Source organism: Nicotiana sylvestris, chromosome 8 (genome assembly GCF_000393655.2).
Source record: "Nicotiana sylvestris chromosome 8, ASM39365v2, whole genome shotgun sequence".
NCBI lineage: Eukaryota > Viridiplantae > Streptophyta > Magnoliopsida > Solanales > Solanaceae > Nicotiana > Nicotiana sylvestris.
In genome coordinates, this window is record NC_091064.1 from 205,799,965 (window position 1) to 205,823,062 (window position 23,098).

The 23,098-nt window shown below is 36.4% G+C and overlaps 1 protein-coding gene across 1 annotated transcript; it reads left to right on the forward strand.

Annotated features, from left to right (window-relative positions):
* Positions 1-211: 211 nt before the first annotated feature.
* On the forward strand, positions 212-7,009 carry LOC104236438 (uncharacterized). The gene is made up of 13 exons (XM_009790356.2): positions 212-328; positions 413-527; positions 636-714; positions 811-886; positions 1,246-1,329; positions 1,418-1,522; positions 3,880-3,960; positions 4,095-4,159; positions 4,753-4,822; positions 4,905-4,982; positions 5,490-5,587; positions 5,674-5,809; positions 6,625-7,009. Exons 1-13 carry the CDS (start codon positions 269-271, stop codon positions 6,769-6,771), a joined length of 1,194 nt encoding a protein of 397 aa, XP_009788658.1. The 5' UTR covers positions 212-268; the 3' UTR covers positions 6,772-7,009.
* Positions 7,010-23,098: the final 16,089 nt, after the last annotated feature.

A 23,098-nucleotide genomic window follows, 5' to 3' on the forward strand; every position in this document is an offset into this window, starting at 1 on the left:
ACTGCAATAAATCTTACAGTTAAATTTGGTAATTTTAGCCACTAAATCAAATTTAAGAATACTAATGTTATGAATATCTCCTTTATCCATTCCGTTGTACGTGATTGCCACTTCAGAAAGCAGCATATTGAACGATACCTTACGCATAAACAGTTGTACATCCTCAGATTTGTTCCAGTTGTACATATATATAGAACTCGTGTTCACTTCCCTCAATTCAATCAACACTCCCTCACACACACACTTTCTCCCTCTCCCTGGGTTGAAAATGTCATCCTCTTTGCATTCTCCGCTATACTCTTCTCTCTCCTCTTCCTCAGCTCTTCAGGTATGTGTCACTCTCTCCGTGTGTGTGTTCGAGTGTAATGTGCATCCGCGTATGTTTCAGTGATTTGTGTATGCAATCGAACAGGAAAAAAAGCTGAGAAATGCTGTTAATTTGGCGAAATCAACTCTGACTTTCAAGCCTCGTCGATACATTCCGCTCATCCGAGCTTCCACTGGCTTCTCCTCGTCTCTCGATACCGGTACTGTATGATTTTCGATATGTATATTTAAATTCTGATTTTTCAGTTAAGTTGATTTGATTATGACGTAGATGAGTGAAATCGGTGAATTTCTTATGATGATTTTAGGTTTGAGTACTGAGTTGGATGCTGTAACAAGTCATAGCGAGATCGTTCCAGATACTGTCATTTTCGATGATTTCGAGAAGTTAGTATTGCGCTTTGGTTTTGGTTCGTTTCTTCTTTACTTGAACCATTTTCATTTGATATAACTATTTATTTGTTTTTTTTTCCGGATTTATAGATTTCCACCTACTGCTGCTACTGTAAGCTCTTCTCTGCTCTTAGGTATATGCGGTCTTCCTGACACCAAATTTAAGGTAATTATTATTATTAACTCTTAGAAATACTTTTGAATATACACTTTTTTCTTTAAATCAAGTAAATATCACTCAAGATATAGTCAAAATGTTATATGGATTTACGTTATATGTTACACTATCAATGCAATTTAACCTGTTATAATAGGTTACTTATCATTTGTTAAAGATTACCTGTCAATGCTATTAAATAGAGTTACCTGTAAAATCATATTATATACCATATGGATGTACATCTTCCTTGAGTATTTAAAACAGAGCTTGGCACCAGTTCATGTAAATAAATTTAAAAAACATGAGCCAAATTGATGCTAATTGAGTTCATGTTTTGCTTACCTAAGTGCATATATTTGATATAGAGTGCTGTAGACAGAGCTTTAGCAGATTCTGAGTGTTATGGATTGGAGAATTCTGATCTTCAGATGTCTTGTTTCTTCAACAAGGTTGGTGCGCTTTTTATGTTAGCTAGGTGTATTTCAGTTTCTTTTGTACTTGATGATTATATCAAACTATTGTTCATTGTGATTGCAGGCTTTAGCACACGTTGGTGGTGATCTAGCAAAGCTGGTGCCTGGTCGAGTTTCTACTGAAGTGGATGCTCGCCTCGCATATGACACACATGGCATTGTGCGAAAGGTAAAAATGTCCAAAATCTTATCACCTGTTAGGTGTATTTTTTCAGTAATTTAGTCTTCATTAGGTAATGCAGAGCCTATGCTCGATGGTTCAAGTGAACCTAATATTTTGTACACGGAACACACACACACACACACACACACATATACATATATATATATATATACACACACACACACACACCAACCACTAAAATTGCTACAAATATCAAATTCTGAAATCTGAACCATAATTTCAGAGTATAATTGAGTTCAATGCTAAAAGCGTTAAAGGTTGAGGCCATTAAGTTTAAATTTTGGATCCGTCTTCGTGCTAGGATTCATCTGTTTCGGACTAGTTCTTTCACTGGCATTAACATCTTCAATAGTCAAATATTTTACATAGAGTGTGTAATTGTAACGGTTCATATTAGCATCTCCCTTTGTATATATTGGAGTAATTTTCTTTTTTGGAAGAAGCTCTCAGTTTTATTTTTGGGCGAGCATCAATTTAGGAAGTTGAAAGAAATTATTTGTTGGAAACTGAATTAATGAGAGAAATTAGTGGTAAGGATCGTTCACCTTCAACTATAAGGTTGAGGCTCGGGTCACCAAGGGAGAAAACGTTGGAGCAACCACTATTCTGCTGTTTGGTAGAGGGGAAAATAATGAAAGGAATTACTCTTGTTGGAAAATTTGCTAGTCATGTAATATCCCTTAGTTCCATTTTTTGACTTAGTCATTGATAAAGGATCAACAACATTCTTCTCCAACCACATTTACTAAAAAAAGAAACATTCTTCTCCAACCAACAACAACAACAACAAACCCAGTATATTTCCACAGGTGAGGTCTGGGGAGGGTAGTGTGTACGCAGACCTTACCCCTACCTTACCCCTACCTAGTGAAGGTAGAGGCAACATTTTTCTCCAACCATGTTCTATTAATTGTTTATTTATATATCATTTTCCGGTTTAGAAATTGGTATGTGGAGTTTATATAATTTAGTAGTGGAAAAAGAATTAATATAATAGCTAATGCTAATTTGAATGAGAAATCATTATTCCAAATTCTAGTAAAACAGATTTAAGTTCTAGAAACTTGTGAAAATAGTATAATATAATATCATTAATATAATGGTTTTAAACATTTTAGAGCTCCTCAAAATGAAAAGATTGTCGTAGAAATTGCGATGGATTGGATGGGTAATGTCTTCTTGGTGATTCCTGGTCTTTTTTAATTTCATGAAAAGGCAATCGACATCCAATGATAGACAAAAATTTAATTGAACTAGATCATGCAAGTTGGACGGAGGTAGAATATTAAATTTGATAGTGGTGGGTTCTATTTTATTTTTTACTGGTACATGAGTGCTTGGGGTATAAAATTTGATTCAATTTTTTTGCTGCTATAAGACCTTCAAGTTGGTGATGGTTTGAGAAATACGAAACGTTTTTCCCCCTCTTTAGCTTAAACTTCCCTTGTTACTGTGAAGTGGTCAAAATATACTAAATCCCAAAATAGTCATCTCTCCGTCATTATCTATCTGTCACAGAACTAGTGTTGTCCTATTTTTATTTTTATGCTTTTTATCCAGTAATGTATATCGATTTTTAGCTTCCTCTTTTAATTTGAACACAGTTCTTGCGGTAGTAGTTAAGGTTCTATTGTGTTTGATTGAAATGGGTTCAAAACTGGGAATAAAGCTGACCTTTTCGATATTCTTTTCTTCTTATGTGAAAATGTGTCTTCTGAAACTTTTTCTTTTTTGGCAAAAGACATTGAAGAGTGTTGTGAAAAGGCTTCAATTTCAAGAGAAGCAACCCAATATTCAGACAACCAGAAATAGAAATTAGGACAGTTTAAGGAAGTACGTTTCTTGGCAGCACAAGGATTTCGTTGCTATTCCCTGTGGAAGCAGGAAAATAGCATGTCTTAAGTCCCTTTATGTAGGCAGAACTTTCCAGATGTAACCTGGTGATTTATATGTGACTTATAGGCTGCTCGAAAATTGATATAACAAGGCTTGCCCCAGTCAATTGTGTAGCATGACAGTGACTGAGTTACTTCAATGCAGTAGAAGTTGAGTCATTCTTCCAATAAGAAGGTTTTAAGCTTACAAAATATTTCAAATTAGAACCACTCTTACCAGCTTTAATCTTGGCTTGAAGTTTTAATCTCAAAATACCCAGAGATCAGAATCACCTAATGGCTGCATATTACAAGCCCTTTTATGGGGAATTTTCTGTGTCTAAATCGTAACATGCCATAAAAATGTCATTTCATGTTTTGGAAATGTAAAATCACATTCTCTATCATTCTTGTGGCAAGTTCTTTTTTTTGGGTTGTATTTGAGGTGTTTCAACTTTAACTTTTCAGGTGCATGACCTTTTGAAAGCCTACAACGAAATTGAAGTGCCTCCTGAGCGATTGCTGTTCAAAATTCCTGCAACTTGGCAAGTGAGTGCCATAAGACAATTATAATTGCTTGGGTCTCCCATAGAACAACTGATGTTTAATCTAACTGTCTCCAAAAGTTCTGATTTTTCTGAAGTTCATCCTTTCTCATTTGTCAGTTTTTATCTTTCTTTTAGGGAATTGAGGCATCAAGGGTGCTGGAAGCTGAGGGCATACAGACTCATTTGACTTTTGTTTACAGGTATAAACTTTCATAAGATTGACAAAGAGCTCGTGGTCATATTCTGTAAAGGACTCTAATTTTTCAGCACCTTCTTCCCCTGCTACCTCCTCCTTCCATAGCATGTCTACCAAGTTAGATAGTACATTATTCTTTATGGACAACGAAAACCTATATGTTCTGTTGGTTTGCATTGTGCATGTTTCTTTGTTAGCATGTCACTTAATTCGTTATTGATGATAGTTTGTGCTGCTCATTCATCCTAGAACTATGAATTGAGATAATTCTCATTAATCCTCGATAAAGTCTTAGCTTTTGATTGTTAGATAGACTCTTTAAGTTTTGTTTGCCAGTTTGTTACTTGTTCATGAAACATATACCTTGGTGTTATCTTGAGCTTCATGAGAAAACAAAGGTGGTTCAATTGCTGATGCATGCCAAGCTTGACGAAATTTGTTGTTTTGACATTCTTCTCCCTCATTCTTTCTCTAATATAGACATAAACCCTGAAATGGTTCCTTTATTTCAAAGTCCACATGCAACGTATTATGTAGGCGAGTTCTTGGAATTTGCTTTTCTCATCTATGTTGGAAACTTTTGTCATGACTTCTCAGCTTTTGTCAAGCTGCTGCTGCAGCTCAAGCTGGTGCTTCCGTCATTCAGATTTTTGTTGGTCGCCTAAGGGTAAATTCTTTTGTCTTATATGAAAATATGTGTTTCGGATTTATTTAGCTCTGTTGGCATAATATTTTATCACTCTTTTCAGGATTGGTCTCGCAATCACACTGGTGACTCTGAAATTGAAAGTGCTCTTAAAAGAGGAGAAGATCCTGGGTTGGCTTTGGTTAGTTTTACCACATGCTGCTTCTTCCTTTTATTTTTCCCAAATGCATTTATATTCTTCTCAACTTTTTTAAGTATTACATGGGGGGCTTGGACGCTTTTACTAATTTGCACTAGTTTTTCAAATCTGGATGGTTTGAGAATAGCATATTGATAGGTAAAACCTAGGAGCTTCCAACCATCATATGTATGTTCTTGTACCATAACAACTTTAGAACTCAACCTCCAGAAGTATTGTAAACTATTTTCAACCTGGGGTTGTTACCTTAAGGCAAGATATCTCTTTTCTTTTCTGATCCTCAGGGATGTCCTGAATGCCTCCCTGGATTTCGTTTCGTACTGATCAATTATATTTTTCGATTTGTTATTGGTGCCAAGTTGTCATTGAATGTATCTTTTCTGCCATCTTTGAACAACAATCCTGGAACTGAGATATAAGTATGTCTTTTCCCTGGGCATCTTGCAGCCACATTATCTGAAGTGCTGAGTGTTCTTTGCATCTTTTCAGGTAACAAAAGCTTATAACTACATCCACAAGTATGGTCACAAATCAAAGCTGATGGCTGCAGCAGTGCGGAACAAGCAGGATGTCTTCAACCTTTTGGGGTAATTTAACTGTACCTCAAACTTGTGAAGTTTTGTCGTGTCTAAATGGTCCATTTGTGGTGCTAAAACTTTGGTAACAACGTCAGGGTGGATTACATTATCACCCCACTGAAGGTATTGCAATCTCTTAAAGAATCCGTGACCCCACCTGATGAGAAGTACTCATTTATAAGAAGGTTATCCCCACAATCAGCTGCTGCCTTCAACTTCACCCAAGACGAGGTTTGGTCTCGAATCCATGTCCTATCTTTCATTCTCATGAGCCTATTTTCAATGGAGAAAAGGAAAATATGGGTGTATGATGACCACTATTTGATGGGTAAAACAGATGGATTTGATGCAATATATTCATTTTTACTATCTGATTCTCGCCTTTATGTAACAACTCGGGGGTGTGTGTGTGTGTGGGGGGGGGGGGACCCTATCCTATAATAATTACATCTCTCACTCGGTAAAATTACAAAAGTGCTTGGTGTCATTTACTTATTAGAAAAACATGGAAAGAAAGTGACATTTAGTTTTGAAGGACAAAATAAAATCAAGATAGGTAAGAAGAGGAAGAGAAAGGGCCAGAGCGCATATTGGAATGTTGAGAGGGGCAAATGTTGTGGTTCTGACGGATAAAGGTTGGTAGTGAGGTGCGAGGAACGGTTGGGAATTGGGAAGGTAGGCAGAAGATGGAGTAGTAGCAGGAACTTGCCACTGAATGCATATATTTATATATCCAAAATAGACTTTGTTTCCTGAAGTCCTGAAGTAAATGAAACAAAAATAGTGATGAAACACATATTATAGAAGTACTCGAAAGAAGGAAGAAGTTACCAAACAACATTCTCTTGTCCTAGTTAAAAAGAAAAAGTAGAAGGGTTGAGGAGGAGGAATGTTTCTTGTCATAAAATATTTGGGCTCTTAGCATTGTCTTATTGGAAGTTGTATCTGCTTCTTCTGCAACTTCTAAGCAATTCTAGCTTCTCAATGCAATTTACTACGACTACAATGATATCATGCTCAGTAGATTATTTGCTGTTCCATTTCAGCTTCAAAAATGGGATCAGTATAGCTTTTCCTCGGCTATGGGTCCTGCAGCGGTGGAGCTCCTCACTATTGGAATGGATGGCTATACTAATCAGGCTAAGCGGGTTGAGGAATTCTTTGGCAAGATATGGCCACCACCAAATGTATGAAAACGCGACATGCAACTGCAGGATGTTCTTTTTTCGTGAAATGATATCTCAGATTTTCTTAGTCTGTAACCAACCTCGCATTACGGCTTGCAGTCTATTGGTATCGACGAGAATCTCACATATGTGTGTGTCTACTTCTCGCTGTCCCACTTCCCGCATCTTCACTGATTCCCGTATGTAATAAAAATAAATTTAAGAAAACCCTTCTAGCTTTCGGGATTTCCCTTTTCGCTTCCAATACTGTGTCAACCCTTCTTGACGTTGTTCTGTTTAGCGATTATGAGAAATTTTTTGGTATAGCCACGTCTTATCATGTGATAAAACGAAACGGAAATGAAGAAAAAAGGAGGAAAAATGATGATGTATAGTGCTGGCAGTGAGTGAACTTCTCCGTTTTGATTTTTGGGAGTTCATTGGAAGGTTATATCCTATAGGCATACCGATAGAGTGAAAATGTCAAGACAAGGTCGCAGTCATTTATGAAGTCCATTAGTCTATTAGTATATGTCGTTTTCAGTATCTCTGTTTTGAATAATCGCCATCATTTGTTTGAAATTTAATAGAATTGGCCTTTGCATACGTTCACGGGATATTCACCTTTCTTCGAAACAATCTTCCAGATAATCAGGTGAATGGTACGAAATCGTCTAGTTTAAAATCCAAAATACCAAAAATCTAGAATTTCCGTGCACCGACTAGAAGCGAGAAGGAAAACAAGCCCCGGAGGAATGTTGGTTTATGTATGCTTAAAATAAAAGGCAAAGAACCTTTAATTGGACAACCCAATGGAGTAGCAAATAACTTCTAACAACACTAAACATCAGAACTCAATCTACCTTCAATAAAGCCATATGTTCTCTTCTAGTGATAAAAATCTAAACCTTTCCGTTTCCTAGATATTATCTCTAATACATAAAGTCTACATAGCACAAAATATAGAATTTGTGCTCCAAATATTTCTTTAATCCTAATAAGATAGAACAATATAAGGTGTTTTACAATAAAATAATATAAATATGAGATGAGTCATGGCATTGTACTAAAATATCAACAATAAAGATAATAAAATCGCATAAAATAAGTATTATTAATAAGCCATAATGAAAACAAACAAACATAATTTAAAATTACTAATAATTTGTTAAAATAAGTACGACTAATAAGTACTATTATTTACATGACTAACCATTAAAGGAAAAATAAGTTATGCATTTTTATCTAAACCACGAAAAAACTAAATAATAGATATCCAACACTATTTTTATTCATAGTACAATTGAATTGAATGTCTTTTATTAGAAGTATTGATTTGATATTGGTTTAGGATTTATTTGAGTTACTAACATTTATGAACTATAAAACTTATTGGAGCATCCAAAAATTATAAGTCCAAGCTTGAAATAATACGTTAAAAAATAAAACTATTTAAAAGCTTAAGAAATATTTATAAACTACACTATAATAAATATTTTTATTTATTAAATATATTTAAAAAATTTATACATATAATGTCGGATTGGTTTGAAATTTTTTAGTTAAAACCAAACTAAACCAAATATGGTCGGGTTCTTTTTTCCAACACCAAACCAAATCATAGTCGGATTTTTTTTCTTGGTGTCACGACCCAGAATCCCCATTATCGGGACCGTGATGGCGCCTAATATCACTTTTGCTAGGCAAGCCAACGTTAGAGATCTATTAGCCAATTCCTTTACGTTTCAGTGATTAACAATAAGTAAGCTAAAACAGGTCGAAATGAATATAGAAGTAAATAAATAACAACTTTGATTATATACTATTACTACCCAGAATCCGGAGTCACAATTCACAAACATTCTAAGATTTTACTACAAGTATTTGTCCGAGAGAAAATAAAACTGTTTGTGAAATAAAGAAAACAGGAAAGTATGAGGTATAGAAGGGGATGCCAGGGCCTGCGAACGCCGACAGGTCTACCTTGGGTCTCCTAGTTGATAAATCCTATAGTCAACCTCTCGATCAGCTCGAACCAGCTCCAAAATCTATACAGGAAGTGCAGAGTGCAGTATCAGTACAACCGACCCTATGTGCTGGTAAGTGCCAAGCCTAACCTCGACGAAGGAGTGACGAGGCTACGACGGTGCAATCACAATATAACCTACATACAGTATATAATAGAGCAGTAACTTGCAAGAAGTGAATACAGTTCTCGAAGCATATCATCAGTGTTCAGCTACTACCAATCCTTAGGTGCAATTTAAGACTACCGTACAGCTAACACAGTCAAGGAAAAGTATAAACATATAGGTTGTTGCGGCATGCAACCCGATCCCACCGTAAATCTAATATTCCTTCTTTATTTCCTCTTATTAACATAAACAACAAAATATAAATAAAAGGGTTGCGGCATGCAACCCGATCCCACCATATCACAATAATCACTTTCACAGTTCACCCTTATTACACCACAATTCACCCTTATTATACCTCAATCCACCCTTATTACACATGTTGCGGCGTGCAACCCGATCCCACCATATCATTATCAGTTATTCAGTACGTACAACAATTTCACAATTCAAATCACATAACCCTTTACAAGGCTTAAGTTCCAACCAAACAATTAGGAAGCTTGTACACTACGAAACTTTACACAAGTAATACTACTCAGCGAGACCAACCCAGAATATATCATGAAAGTACCGATAACTAGCCTAAGCAAATAATAGGAGACAACGAATCTACGAAATAACCAATACCTTCAACAAAGAGAAGTAATGTCTATCAGGTAGCAATTAAGCATGAAAATGCAAGTAAAACATATAGTAGTTATGACAAGGGAAAAAGACAATATGAGAAGAACGGGAAAGAAACAGACAAAAACAAATAAATTGGTGGCGTATAAGTACTCGTCACATCACATATACGTCGCTCACATGGATTTCATATAGCAAATAAGTCAAGGGTTTCTAATCCCTCGAGTCAAAGTTAGACACAACACTTACCTCGCTCTACGGGCCATTCAATGCTCAATTACCGCTTTTCCTCTAGTATCCACCTCCAAACTACTCGTATCTAGTCACAATTAACTCAATAACATTAATTATTGCTAAAGGAATCAACTACAATGCATAAATTTAGATTTTCCAAACTTCCCCCCCAAAAGTCAAAAACAGATCTCGAGCCCGCTTGGTCAAAACCCGAGGTTCAGACCAAAATTTATTTACCCATTCACCCCAAGTCCGGATATATAATTGGTTTTAGAATCCGACCTCAATTTGAGATCTAAATCCCCAATTTTTTATATCCCTAGTTTCTATCCAAAAACCCCTAATTCTACCATGAACGCTCAAGATTTTAGATTGAAATTCATGAAATGTAATGGGTAATTGAAAGAAAGTGGTTTAGAATCACTTTACCAACAAATTGGGAAAGAAAATATCTTTTGAAAATCGCCTCTAGGTCTTCTAGTTTTGCAATTTTTGAAAGAATTGCAAAATCCCGTTTTTGATTCTGTTTTTAATAACTGGGCGTCAGGCCTTCTTCGAGTTCGCAAAGGGCCTGGCGCGTTAGCGAAGGGCTGCACCTGCTAGACTTAGGCGATCGCAAAAACCTCATCGCGTTCGCGAAGGCTATGCCTCCTGGACTTCGCGTTCGCGAGCCCGTGCTCGCGTTCGCGTAGAAGGAACGACTGACCCCTCCCCCAAGTCCACAATATTTCGCGTTCGCGGTGAGCTGGTCACGTTCGCGAAGGGTAAAGCCCCCATCACTCCGCGTTCGCAAACCAGATTTTGCGTTCGCAAAGAAGAAAAATACACCCAATCCCGTTCACTCTTCGCGTTTGCGAGAGTACCTCCGCAAACTCAAAGAAGGAAACCAAAAAACACTGACGTTGGAGGAAAAATCAGATTTTCTAAGTCTAAAACATTCCGTAGCCTATCCGAAACTCACCCGAGCCCTCGGGGCTCCAAACCAAACATGCACACAAGTCCTAAAATATCTACGAACTTGCTCGCACGATCAAATCGCCAAAATAACACCTAGAACTACAAATTGAACACCAAATCGAATTAAATTTTTAAGAAAGCTTTAAAACTTTTATTTTCTCAACCGGACATCCGAATCACGTCAAACCAATTCCATTTCTCGCCAAATTTCATAGACAACTCATAAATATTATATTGGACCTGTACCGGGCTTCGGAACCAAAATACGGACCCAGTATCAACGAGGCCAAACATCAATCAATTCTTAAAACTATTAAATTTTCAGTCTTTCAATTTTCAACAAAAATTCATATCTCGAGCTAGGGACCTCGAAATTCGATTCCGGGCATACGCCCAAACCCCATATTTCAATACGGATCCACCAAGACCATCAAATTATGGTTTCGGGTCCGTTTACTCAAAACGTTGACCGAAGTCAACTAAAATTAACTTTTAAGGCAAAAATTCTTGTTTTTATCATTTTTTAACATATAAGCCTTTCGGGTCAATACCTGAAGTGCGCACACAAATCGAGGAAGGCTAGAATGAGGTTCTAAAGGCCTCGAAATATAGAGTTTGGTTCTAAAACATAAGATGGCCTATTGGGTCATCACACTTGGTTTGACTCGGATTATCAGATTGGTGTGGTTTATCGATTTCATTTGTACACCCCTACCATAAACAAGTGCAAATAAAAAATCAAAAGAAATGAGCCACAAACAAATGCAAATGTAAAGAAATACAGTGATAAAATTTTCGGCTTTAGTCTAATCAATCAAATAAAAAAGAACTTCAACAATAACAGGGTCAGAAAGGAAAAAAATTAAAAGTAACATTAATACAATAACAATAACAATAACAACAACAATAATAAATTCAATGTATTTTTACAAGTGGGATATGAGGAGAGTAATGTGTATGCAGACCTTACCCCTACTTTTAAGAAGGCAAAAGTGTTGTTTTAGGAAACAAGAATTAAAAGTATAGGTCACAATCGAGGACCTAAACCAATTGCTTAATGTCATTGAAGTTCAACCTAGTCCCTTTATATTAATAGGAAATACCTGAATGAAGAGAAGTCGATTCAGTTCACAAATAAATCTTAGCTACTTTGAGTTACTTTGTACATGTTAACTTTACGAGTGAGTGTCAAATTACTAAACATTGATCATGGAGGTTATACAAGAACCTCATTACATGAAAATTTTGCTATAATGAAAAATGAGTTAAAATCTTGTAATTTTTGGATGCACTTAGATATAGAAGAGGGGTGAACTGTGTCTTGCCCGATTTTCGCATATTAAACTACATGGTTCTCTGACTTAACTATTCTAACACAGAACTGAAATTGAAGTGCGAAATTTAAAGTACATAAACAATTTTACGTGAAAAATCTCCTTGTTCAAGGGAACGAAAATTATGACCTACTCTCGTAGGATTTACCTCAAAACTTTACTAACTTAGATCGATTTTAGGTTACAACTCTATAACGAAAGGAACTAATTCTAGTACCTTAAACCTCTATAATCAATCCAACTATAGCTATCCCATTTTAAACTAACTCTAGCTTAAAAAGCAAAATAAATTCTCAGATTTTATTTACCTACGATTACCCTTCTCAATAAACAATATTATGTTGCAATTAAAGAACAACTGACTCAATCCTGAACAACTAAATCTCCTCCTACAAAGCATAATACACATAATAAATACAAAGTACTAGTAATTAGACTCAAATACAATTAAAGTGTAGTAATCAGAGTGCAAAAAATAGTTTAAAACGTGAGTTCCTAGTTTACCATCACATCTTGAATCCTTGAAAGCATCTTTTTGCTATGAATGCTATTTTTCTTGAATGATTCTCTGTAATTACGTGAAATAGCATTCACTTCAGTAGCAACAACATGATGCTTTATATAAGAGTGAGGTTGGCCCAATCCTTTTTCAATTTTAACTCCAAAACCTAAAATAATCGGTTACCTCTTAAGAAAAAAAATCCTCAAAAGATTACGACTTGTTTCCTTAAAAGACTCATTCGCACGATTTTTCTTTTTATTCAAGTATTCGCTTAATTAATGAATCCTTATTGATGGAGAATTCCGTCAACTAATATAGTTCTTGTAGCAACAAGTTTATTCTTTCAAGGAATCCAACTTGCATTAGGAATTAACTTTTTAGCTTTTGATCATCGCCTTCAGGTAATCTGGTTCTTTCGTTTTCAGATCTTTTCCTTTCGATATTTGCTTGTTACATCTGCAACTCTATATATCAGCACTATAAATATCTTCAAGAGATCTAGTTCGTTGTCAACTGTTGATTAATTATCCAATCTACTTTAATGCACATCTGCTTTAGGCATCTACTTCAGGAGACCTGATTCTTTGTCAACTATTTATTATTAATCATCAAAACCAATTTAAGCTAAGCTCAACACAGCTAAATGTTGCCCCTTATAGCTAGATCGTGCCAAATTATCGTACACACTATTACTATCTTCTCACATCTTTGAAGTTTTGCTTACTTATTTACTTCGATAAGCAAGCAAGTTTTGGGATTCACATCTTTGGTGAACAACTCCAAAATAGAGCAATAAATTATAATTAGTTTTCTCGGATCCATTTTTGGGCATGGCTATAGGCCTAATATATATTAAATGGGAAGGAAAAGCAAGAAAAAGAAGACCTTGGTAAATTTACATCTTGTGAGAGAGCATACATTTATTTAATTTTATATTTACACATCTCATATGCCGGCTATCTGTTTTTACATTGATCGGTAGCGATTAAACTTAAAATCATGACCTTTGTCTACTCTAATACAGTATTAAATTATGTGACCATCTTATCTAATATTATAATGTGTGGCGATTAGGCATAATTAATTATGTCTTCAACCAAGAGGGAAACCGTAGCTACAAACTTCAATTATTCCGATCTCCATCTAGACTTGTTTCAATAATGATTGATATCATATGGACCAATGTCCACAATAATTGATATTCCAAACTATATATACTTAAAAAACAACACACAAAGAAAGATAAAAGGAAGGCAAAATACTTCGTCATGTCTTTATAATAAATATCAGCAGCCACACCAAGTGAGGGAGTAAAACAAATCATAGTAAAAAAAAAAGATCATCATCCGCTGGAATCAAAAGAACCAAGACACCAAATCCGTGGATCCAATTTTATGGCAGTAAATGCATGTGGAAGATATGTCAAATCTCATACACACCATGTGCATTTGGTAAGTAACTCCAAATTGGTTTCATGTGGAAGCATGGACAATCATATTATAACAATTATTCATTGTGTCCGATTAATTGACACTTTGATGTTTTTTCCTCCACCTATGTACAGGCTAATAACACACTAATATGATTGACTTAGATATATAGTCCATCAGACAAAACAGCAATAACATTAGGCTCATTGCATGTGGTCAAGCTCAAGCACATGCTTTTTCAGATATTTTTTGTTGTTCGTTTCTCTTCCCAATTCCATTAGGAGAAGATGCAATTGGTTCCTTGATATCTTTTTTTTAAAATTTCACAATGTGGAGATATGCTTGCTCCCGATGAAAGAAAAGAAGATAGGAAAAGATAATGAATTGCATTAGTCCATCGCATCCTGATTGCAGTTTGAATCTTGAAATCTAATTATGTCCATTTTGTATATTTTCTCTAAATATATCGATTTAATATAAATCTTATTTTAACATACTTATTGTAAAGTTAAAATTCAATTATCATTTACATTAACTTAATTATTCTTGATTTTAGTATGTTAATAAATAGAAACCTCAATAAGGCATTGCCCAGTATGGGGAAATAAATACTCCCTTCGTTTTAAAAAGACACTATTAAAAAACAATAAATTTGTGACCGTCAAGTCAGTCGAAAATTATATTTTTCCGACGGATTTTCGACTGAAAAAGGCCAGCCGGAAAACACGTGGTCGCAAACTGAAAAATACAGGCACATTTGAATTAAAGTCATTTGCGACCGAAATGGTTAGTAAATATGCAACACATTCAGACGCTGACCAAAATTTTAAAAAAATACAAATTAAAGTTTCGACCAATTATGCCGGAAAATTAAATGATAAAATTAATTTTTAATTAAATATTAGCCGTACATATTGAGGATTAATTAATTAAAAAATTTCAGAAATTCTCAATTTGCGACCGAGTCAGTCACAAATCTGGGAAATATCTGCTGAAATTTGCGACTGATTCAGTCGCAAATTTGAGGAAATTTTTGTATTTTTAACTGCACCACCTGCAAAATAAAATAACCAACCAAATACCTAGTATAACAATCCAAATTCAATATTTACTACAAAACGAACAGTAATATTTATAACAATTCAACCAACTAATCAAACAACATAAATTAAACATGTCTCTAACTTCATCAACTCTAAAACATTCAAACAGCTAATCCTAGTGTCACACCTCCTTCTTCACCTACACCCACAAGGACATAAAGGAGTTTTGCCAATTAAAGGACAATCGGAACGGGATTTAATTATTAATTATTCAGAGTCGCCACTTGGGATATTAATGGTGTCCCAAGTCACCGATTGAATCCCGAACCGAGGAAATTTATGACTCTGTTAACAGTCCGCGAACCAGAAATCCGAGTAAAGAATTCTGTTAACCCGAGAGAAGGTGTTAGACATTCCCGGATTCCGTGGTTCTAGCACGGTCGCTCAACTATTGTATTTGATTTTATCTGATTTTAGTTCATTCTAGCCTATGTGCCGCTTATTCGTAAACCGCCTTTATCATTATATTTTAAAAGAATTGCAACGTTGTGGAAATGCGTCTCGAACCACGTCGCAATCAATGCACCCATGGTTGCAACACATTTCGATTCCGTTGAGATTTGGATTTGGGTCGCATCAATGCGCACCCGAGTTTAGGAATGTGATTTTATTAAAGTCGTGCTTAAAGGGTCTAATGTATTATTATTTTGGGGAAGGCCGTGAAATTCACTAAACGGCCCTCCCGAATTCATAGCGTTTATTGAGGGCCCCGCATTTCGTATTTTATTTGGCGAGGCTCGTCTCATCATTATATGAAAAGGCCAAACTAACAGAGACTACGATTTTTATTCTTATTTGTCTCTAAAGGCCATAATTTATTAGTTAACCAATCAATTATCATTAGAAGCACTCAAAAGGCCCAAACCTTAGGTCTATGATTCAGCAACCCAATGGGTTTCAGTCTGTTGGGCCCCAGTCCGATTCACAAGAAGCTTGAGCTTCAGGGTCCAAACATACGCCAGCTTTCAGTTCTTAGCAACTAAATGATCAGCAATGGATCTTGTGCTATTCTAGCAGGGTTTCACGCCACTGGGCCAAGGTGAGCCCAGAAATATGGCTCAAGTTGAAACAGGCCACAATACTAATTATGAACGAAATTGAATTTAAATGATCACCAGGCCACAGTCCTTTCACATCGTTGGGATTAACATCTATACTACGTTATTTGACATTCAAAACCGTCTAGGAATATACAACAACAATTCGATTTTTAGAAAACAAAATTGGAGATTTATCATCAATTTCAGAATCCTAGTGGGACTGGACAATAGCTTCCTCACTTATGAATCAACATGCTGAGACTCAAACTTGAATCCAACATTTAAACCAATATATTCATCTAGGACCATGACCTACTTAATTTCAGATTGAGAACATGAAAATAACTAGTAGAAATTCTATCTAATTACAACTAATATGGACTTATTCTATGAAATTAATTACAACTAGTATTCAACAGGGGTATGCATCAGCTAATAGGGGCTAACTACAACTAGTAATTAACTCGAAAAATAAACTCACCTGATTCTGATACATAACAGTTTACAGTCCCCTTAATACATAACCAGTTTCAGTTCAATTATGCATTTTGAATTTGATAACAATGTACAACCACCAAACCATGACAAACTATCTAAAACATAACAAGCTAAAGATCTACAATAGAGAATTTGCTCCAATTTCATTTCATGTTGTCAACAGGGAGTGATACATCGAAACAAGTTCAAAACGTGTACCTGGAAATCAGAATATCAAAGAAAGAAGGAGCAGTTAGCAACAGCAGAACAAGCAACAGTGATTTGGAATGTCAAACAGCAGTTTCAACCCAGAAATGAATCAGTGGTCCAGGAAACTTTTCAAAACCAAAATAGCACCAATACAACCAGCAATGAACCCATCAATCCACACATTCAATGAATAACCCACAGCCAACTCAAATAAACCAACACCAGTGCTCAAATAATTCCAAACACTTTCAGATTTCAACTATTGAACAGACACGGAAGAGTTCAAACTGTTTTTGATTTCGAGATGAACTAGAAAGTTGAATTAAAGCTGGAATTCGAAAACAACCTGAAGAAAGCAATGAAATGGTGATTTTTTTTTTTTGATTTTTTGAATGTTTTGAACTTCAAGTTTAGATTTGAATAATCAGAGAGGAGTTTCCTTGGGAAATTTTTTCAGATCCCCCAATGAAGGTATTGGGGTTGCCTTTTATAGGCAACAAATAAGGTAGAATGCTCTTCATGGCACTCACACATTTTCCCCCTTTTAATTTCAGATTTTCCCAATTAGTCCTTCAATTTCTGCCTTGTTTCTCAAGTTACTCCCCTAAGTTTACCGAAATCTACACTAAAGTCTTATTCTAGAAGGCCCTAGGGTATTCTTTTACCTATACAATACCTATACTACCCTTATCTTGGTTTTAAAATTACTATTCTTAATACAACTACCCTTTTCCATGCCTAAACTACCCTTATTCCCTCCCTGAAATTACTGCCCAAGCAAGCTAAGCTTTAAGCCCCTAACTAACTGACTCAAAACCCTCTGTTAGCCTAACTACCAATTAATTATAGTCTCCCAAAGATTCCAATTCAACCATAAACAGATCAAAACAAACTAAACTAATTAGAACTAGCTAGACGACTAATCAAACTGAAGCCAAACATGAACTAATTAGTAATTAACTAAAGGAACACCAGAAACTAATTCATGCAAATCTTAGTAAAACTAATTAACAAATTATAAATCGAACTAATATCAGGGATCGGAACATATTAAAATCAAACAAACAACTAGACTTAATCAAATCAGGACACAATGATTAGAACAATATTGACAAAAAATTAAAACGCACATTAACAAGACACTAACCATGGAATTCACACATGCAGAAAATCAGAAAAGGAAAAAGAAATTGAAAATAAAAGAAAAATACCAATAAGAATCCACTGACCACAAAGAGCTCCGGCCAGTGGTTTTCCTCCAAATCCCCCGAAATTTCTGACCCGTAACACCCTAACCATGTGTTTTCATAAGAAAACACCTGGTTAGGGTTGTTAGGGTCCGAAATCATGGAGATCTTGCCTTAGGGTTTTGGTTGGAAACCTTCGATTTGATATTCGAGCTGTTCCAGGGAGAGTCGAGTGATAGGGCTATGGGGGTTGGGTAGAGGAGGCTGAGGCGGTCACATGGTGTTAATTTGGGGTAGGTCTCGTCGTGGTCGGAAAATCTTCCATCGAAGATTCGAGGAGATAAGGAATGATTCGAGGGAGATGACCATGGGGGTTGGAAAAAGGAGGGGAAGGAGAATTTACGGTGAAATTTTGGGGGTCAACGGCATAGGTTGTGTTCGCCGGCGGTAGGGTTCCGGCGAAGGATATGAGGGCGGCTTGTTTTTAGGGTTAAAGATGGACGGGGGAGGGGGGGTTTGAGAGACGAGATGGGGGGGGGTGCATATTCGGACATATATATATATAAAACAACCTAAGACGATCTCATCCGTTCGATCAAGAAACAACGGCTGAGATGGACTTCGTGAAAACGACGTCGTTTGGACTTTTTGAGGACCCGGACCTGGTCTGTGTTGGATTGGGCCTGGGGCGTGGGAAAGAAGAAAGAAATGTTGGGCCCGGGTGAAATGAATTGGGCATGGCCCAAATCGTGGGCAGCCCTTTCTCTATTTCTTTTTTTGTTTTCCTTTTTTTTTCATTTGTTTGTTTTATCAATTTTTTGTATATTTTTTCTGATTTTATAAAATTGCAACAATTAAAATACAATTCTAATATATTTCAAAATTAAACAAATTGATTTCTAAAATTATTTTAAAAACTATTTCGGGACAAATTCACATTTAAACAATTAAAAAGGCAAAAGTGAACTATTTTTGTTATTTTCTTCATATTTTGCTCTAAAACAAATTAAACCTTAATTAATCCTAAAAATATGAAATTAAATCCTAAATGCAAATGCATATTTTTGTATTTTTTTCAAATGAATTAGAATGCACATATAAATGCGACAATTAGCAGAAAAATGACACCAAAATTCACAAAAAATATAAAGCAATAAAGAAATTGTTTTGTTTGAATTTCTGGGAATAATTTGCTTTGGGCAAAAATCACGTGCTCACAGCTGCCCCTCTTTGCTCGGAAACCTGAAAAGTTTTTGGGCAAAGATAAGTGAGCAAATATGAGCGATTTTTGCCCGTTTGAATATTCCATGTGAGGCATTTTGGAAAGAGTTGACCGCACCCTACTTCGGAGGTTGCCTACATATCCTGGGCTAAACAGGAATCAAATCAGTGTAGTTCAGGAGTGTCTAGTAGCTGGGACTACCAAGAGCTATGATTTCATTGCGATTGCTGCTGCTACTGCTTGCTGACTTTCCTTATTACACTATGGCAAAATAAAAGAAGTTAAACTAAACTATGACCTAGGAATTGCAAAATCCTATCTAAATTCTTCAAACATGTTGTTGTACTTCCTCGTTGCTTTATTGTCTTGTGTTTTCTTGGTAAAACCCCTCGTTGCCATTGCGAACTACAAACTGAGGTGTTGTTTCTTTCTTCAAATTGCTGAACTTGAATGTATTCTCTTATTGTACGGGTAGGCTCCCGATTACTGAAACTTGAACCGTATGTATTTCTCTGTTATCCAGGCGGGTTCCTGACTTCACAAAATGAACCAAACAAAGAAAGCTTTCTGCCCCAGTTTGGAAAACTGGGTACATGTTACCATATACTAATAAGAATTGAAAACTAAAACTTGAATTGCGATAAAAATGAAGTGTAACTTTAAAATTTAAAGACTGAAATGTATTCCTCTATTATAGGGGTGGGCTCCCCACTTCAAAACTTAAAATTTAAAGACTGAAATGTATTCCCTTGTTATAGGGGCGGGCTCCCCACTTCAACACTTAAAATTTAAAAACTAAAATGTATTCCCTTGTTATAGGGGCGGGCTCCCCACTTTAAAATTTAAAAGACTGAAATGTATTCCTCTATTATAGGGGCGGGCTTCCCACTTCAACACTTAAAATTTAAAAGCTGAAATGTATTCCCTTGTTATAGGGGCAGGCTCCCCACTTCAAAACTTAAAATTTAAAAACTGAAATGTATTCCCTTGCTTTGTGTTGACTGAATTCCTCAAACTGACCCTGAACCGTTTGACTTTCCGACTGACTTTCAAATTCCCTAACCTCTGACAACCCGACTGTCATGTACCCGTGCTGTTGTTTCATACCTCTGACCCTTTGGTCTGAACCTTTACATTTCCCACAACATTTCCAATTATTCCACCGATGAAACTCCCGGCAACCTCTCATATTCCCCTTTACATCATGTTGTTGTTGCCATGCTCTGACCACATCATGTTTTACCATTTTTGGAAGTTGGTAGTGAGTTTTGAAATACTTTCCCTCTTGCTTTGAACACAAATTGACATTGGAACATTTTAGATGGACGAAACCCCCAAAAGAAAATGAAACGCAATGATTTTATGAATTAAGGATAAGAAAAATCCAAAACCGGATGACTGTTAAAAGGACAAAGAAGAGAAACTTATCTGACCGGAACAGCTGGCACCAATGACCGTGACATGCATTTCGGACTAACTGGCCCAATCAGTCCTACTAACCAGCTTTCAACTGCCATACTTTACTGCCTCAGAATTTCCACCAACTGATTACTTCACCCAAACCTTAATCTTGTTTGACCTGCAATGCCTCGAAACAGTTTTTTTCACCAACAAACCTTTCTCCATTAACCATTTCTCAACTCACTTTCGCCTCAAGGTGACCGCGAGGATTTTCACCAATAAGACTCTCTCATTTTATTCTTTTTCTCAACTCTCGTCGCCTTACGGTGCCTGTGCAGGTTTTCACCAATAAGACTCTCTCATTTTTATCTTTTTGCTTTTCTTGCTTGAACCAGAGTGTTGCCCCAGACATGAATTACCTTTACCTGCTTGACTTGGCATTTCTCAAAAATTGATCAGAAGTTCTTTCTTTGGACTGTAATGTGGGCTTTGGACGGGGTTAGAAAGAAAGGGTATGAAAGGCTCAAAATAATTTTAAAATAGGTTAAAATTACAACTTTTGAAATCAAATTTCTTACAACAACCACGACCTCTGCCCCAGTTTCTTTGCTTGGGGACTTTTGGGTTTTATTCTGGTATGACTGAACCTCAGAGAGGCTGCATACGTACCCTTTCGGGATCAAGTCAAACGTAGTTCGCGTCATAGAGAATACGTTGTTGTTTTCTTTTCTTTTCTTCATTTTCTTTTCTTTTCACTTTTCACCTTCAATTTTCCTCTTCTTTTCTTTTCCTTCTTTTCTTCCTTCTTCCTTTTTCTTTTTTTTCTTTTTATTTTTTACTTTTTCTTTTTATTTTCTTTTCTTCCGCACTCGCGTTTCTTAATGGTGCCATTGATTCCGAAAGAGGGATATGAAAGAGAATAAATAAGGCTCAAAGGGGGTGACAAGGGGTAAAAGTGTTTAGATAGCAGAACAAAATGACTTTATCATTTCAATCTTTGAAATATGCCAAATACAAACAAGTACAATCAAAATAAAGAAATCATACATAGTATCTTTTGACAGCATCGGAATTGATGGCTATTTCTACACATTTCCCTTCCACATCTGTCAGATATAATGCACCATTAGACAACACTCTAGTTACGACAAATGGCCCCTGCCAGTTCGGGGCGAACTTTCCTTTTGCTTCGGCCCAATGAGGCAAAATACGTCTCAATACTAACTGTCCTACCTCAAATTTCCTTGGACGCACTTTCTTGTTGTATGCTCTTGCTATTCTTTGCTGGTACAGCTGACCATGACATACGGATGCCAATCCCTTTTCGTCAATCAAACTCAACTGCTCCAGGCGGATTTTCACCCATTCATCATCATTGATCTCAGCCTCTACTATGATTCGGAGAGACGGGATTTCCACTTCTGCGGGTATCACTACTTCTGTGCCATATACCAAAGAGTAAGGAGTTGCCCCCACCGAGGTTCGAACAGTGGTGTGGTACCCCAACAATGCAAAAGGCAGCTTTTCATGCCACTGTCTAGATCCTTCTACCATTTTCCGGAGTATTTTCTTTATATTCTTATTGGCTTCCACAACCGCACCATTTGTCGTAGGGCAGTATGAAATAGAATGATGATGAGTAATCTTGAACTGCTCACATGTCTCCTTCATCAGATGACTATTAAGATTAGCCCCATTGTCTGTGATAATCACCTTCGGTATCCCAAACCGGCAAATAATGTTTGAATGCACAAAATCCACCACAACTTTCTTGGTCATAGACTTGAACGTCTTATCTTCCACCCATTTGGTAAAATAATCTATAGCTACCAGAATAAACATGTCCCCATTTGACGCTACTGGATCAATTGGCCCAATGACATCCATGCCCCAAGCAACGAAAGGCCATGGTGCGTACATCGTATGTAGTTATGATGGTGGAGAATGAATCAAGTCTCCATGCACTTGGCACTGATGACACTTACGTACGAAACTAATACAATCTCGCTCCATAGTAAGCCAATAATAACTTGCCTGTAGGATCTTCTTTGCCAAAACATACCCGCTCATATGCGGTTCATAGACTCCCGAATGTATATCAGTCATGATAGATGTGGCCTGCCTCGCATCCATGCACCTCAACAACCCGAGGTCTGGAGTTCTTTTGTACAACACTCCTCCACTGAGGAAAAACCCGCTTGCCAACCATCGAATTGTTCGTTTCTGATCACCTGTGGTCTGTATCGGATACACACCTATCCTGACATATTCCTTGATGTCATGAAACCATGGCTCACCATCAAGTTCCTCTTCCACCATATTACAATAAGCGTGCTGATCGCGGACCTGAATCTGCAAAGGGTCCACGTAAGCCTTATCCGGATGATGTAACATCGATGCTAGAGTAGCCAACGCATCGGCCACTTCATTATGAATCCTTGGAATGTGCTTAAATTCTATTGACTGAAACCGCTGACAAAGCTCATGCAAACATT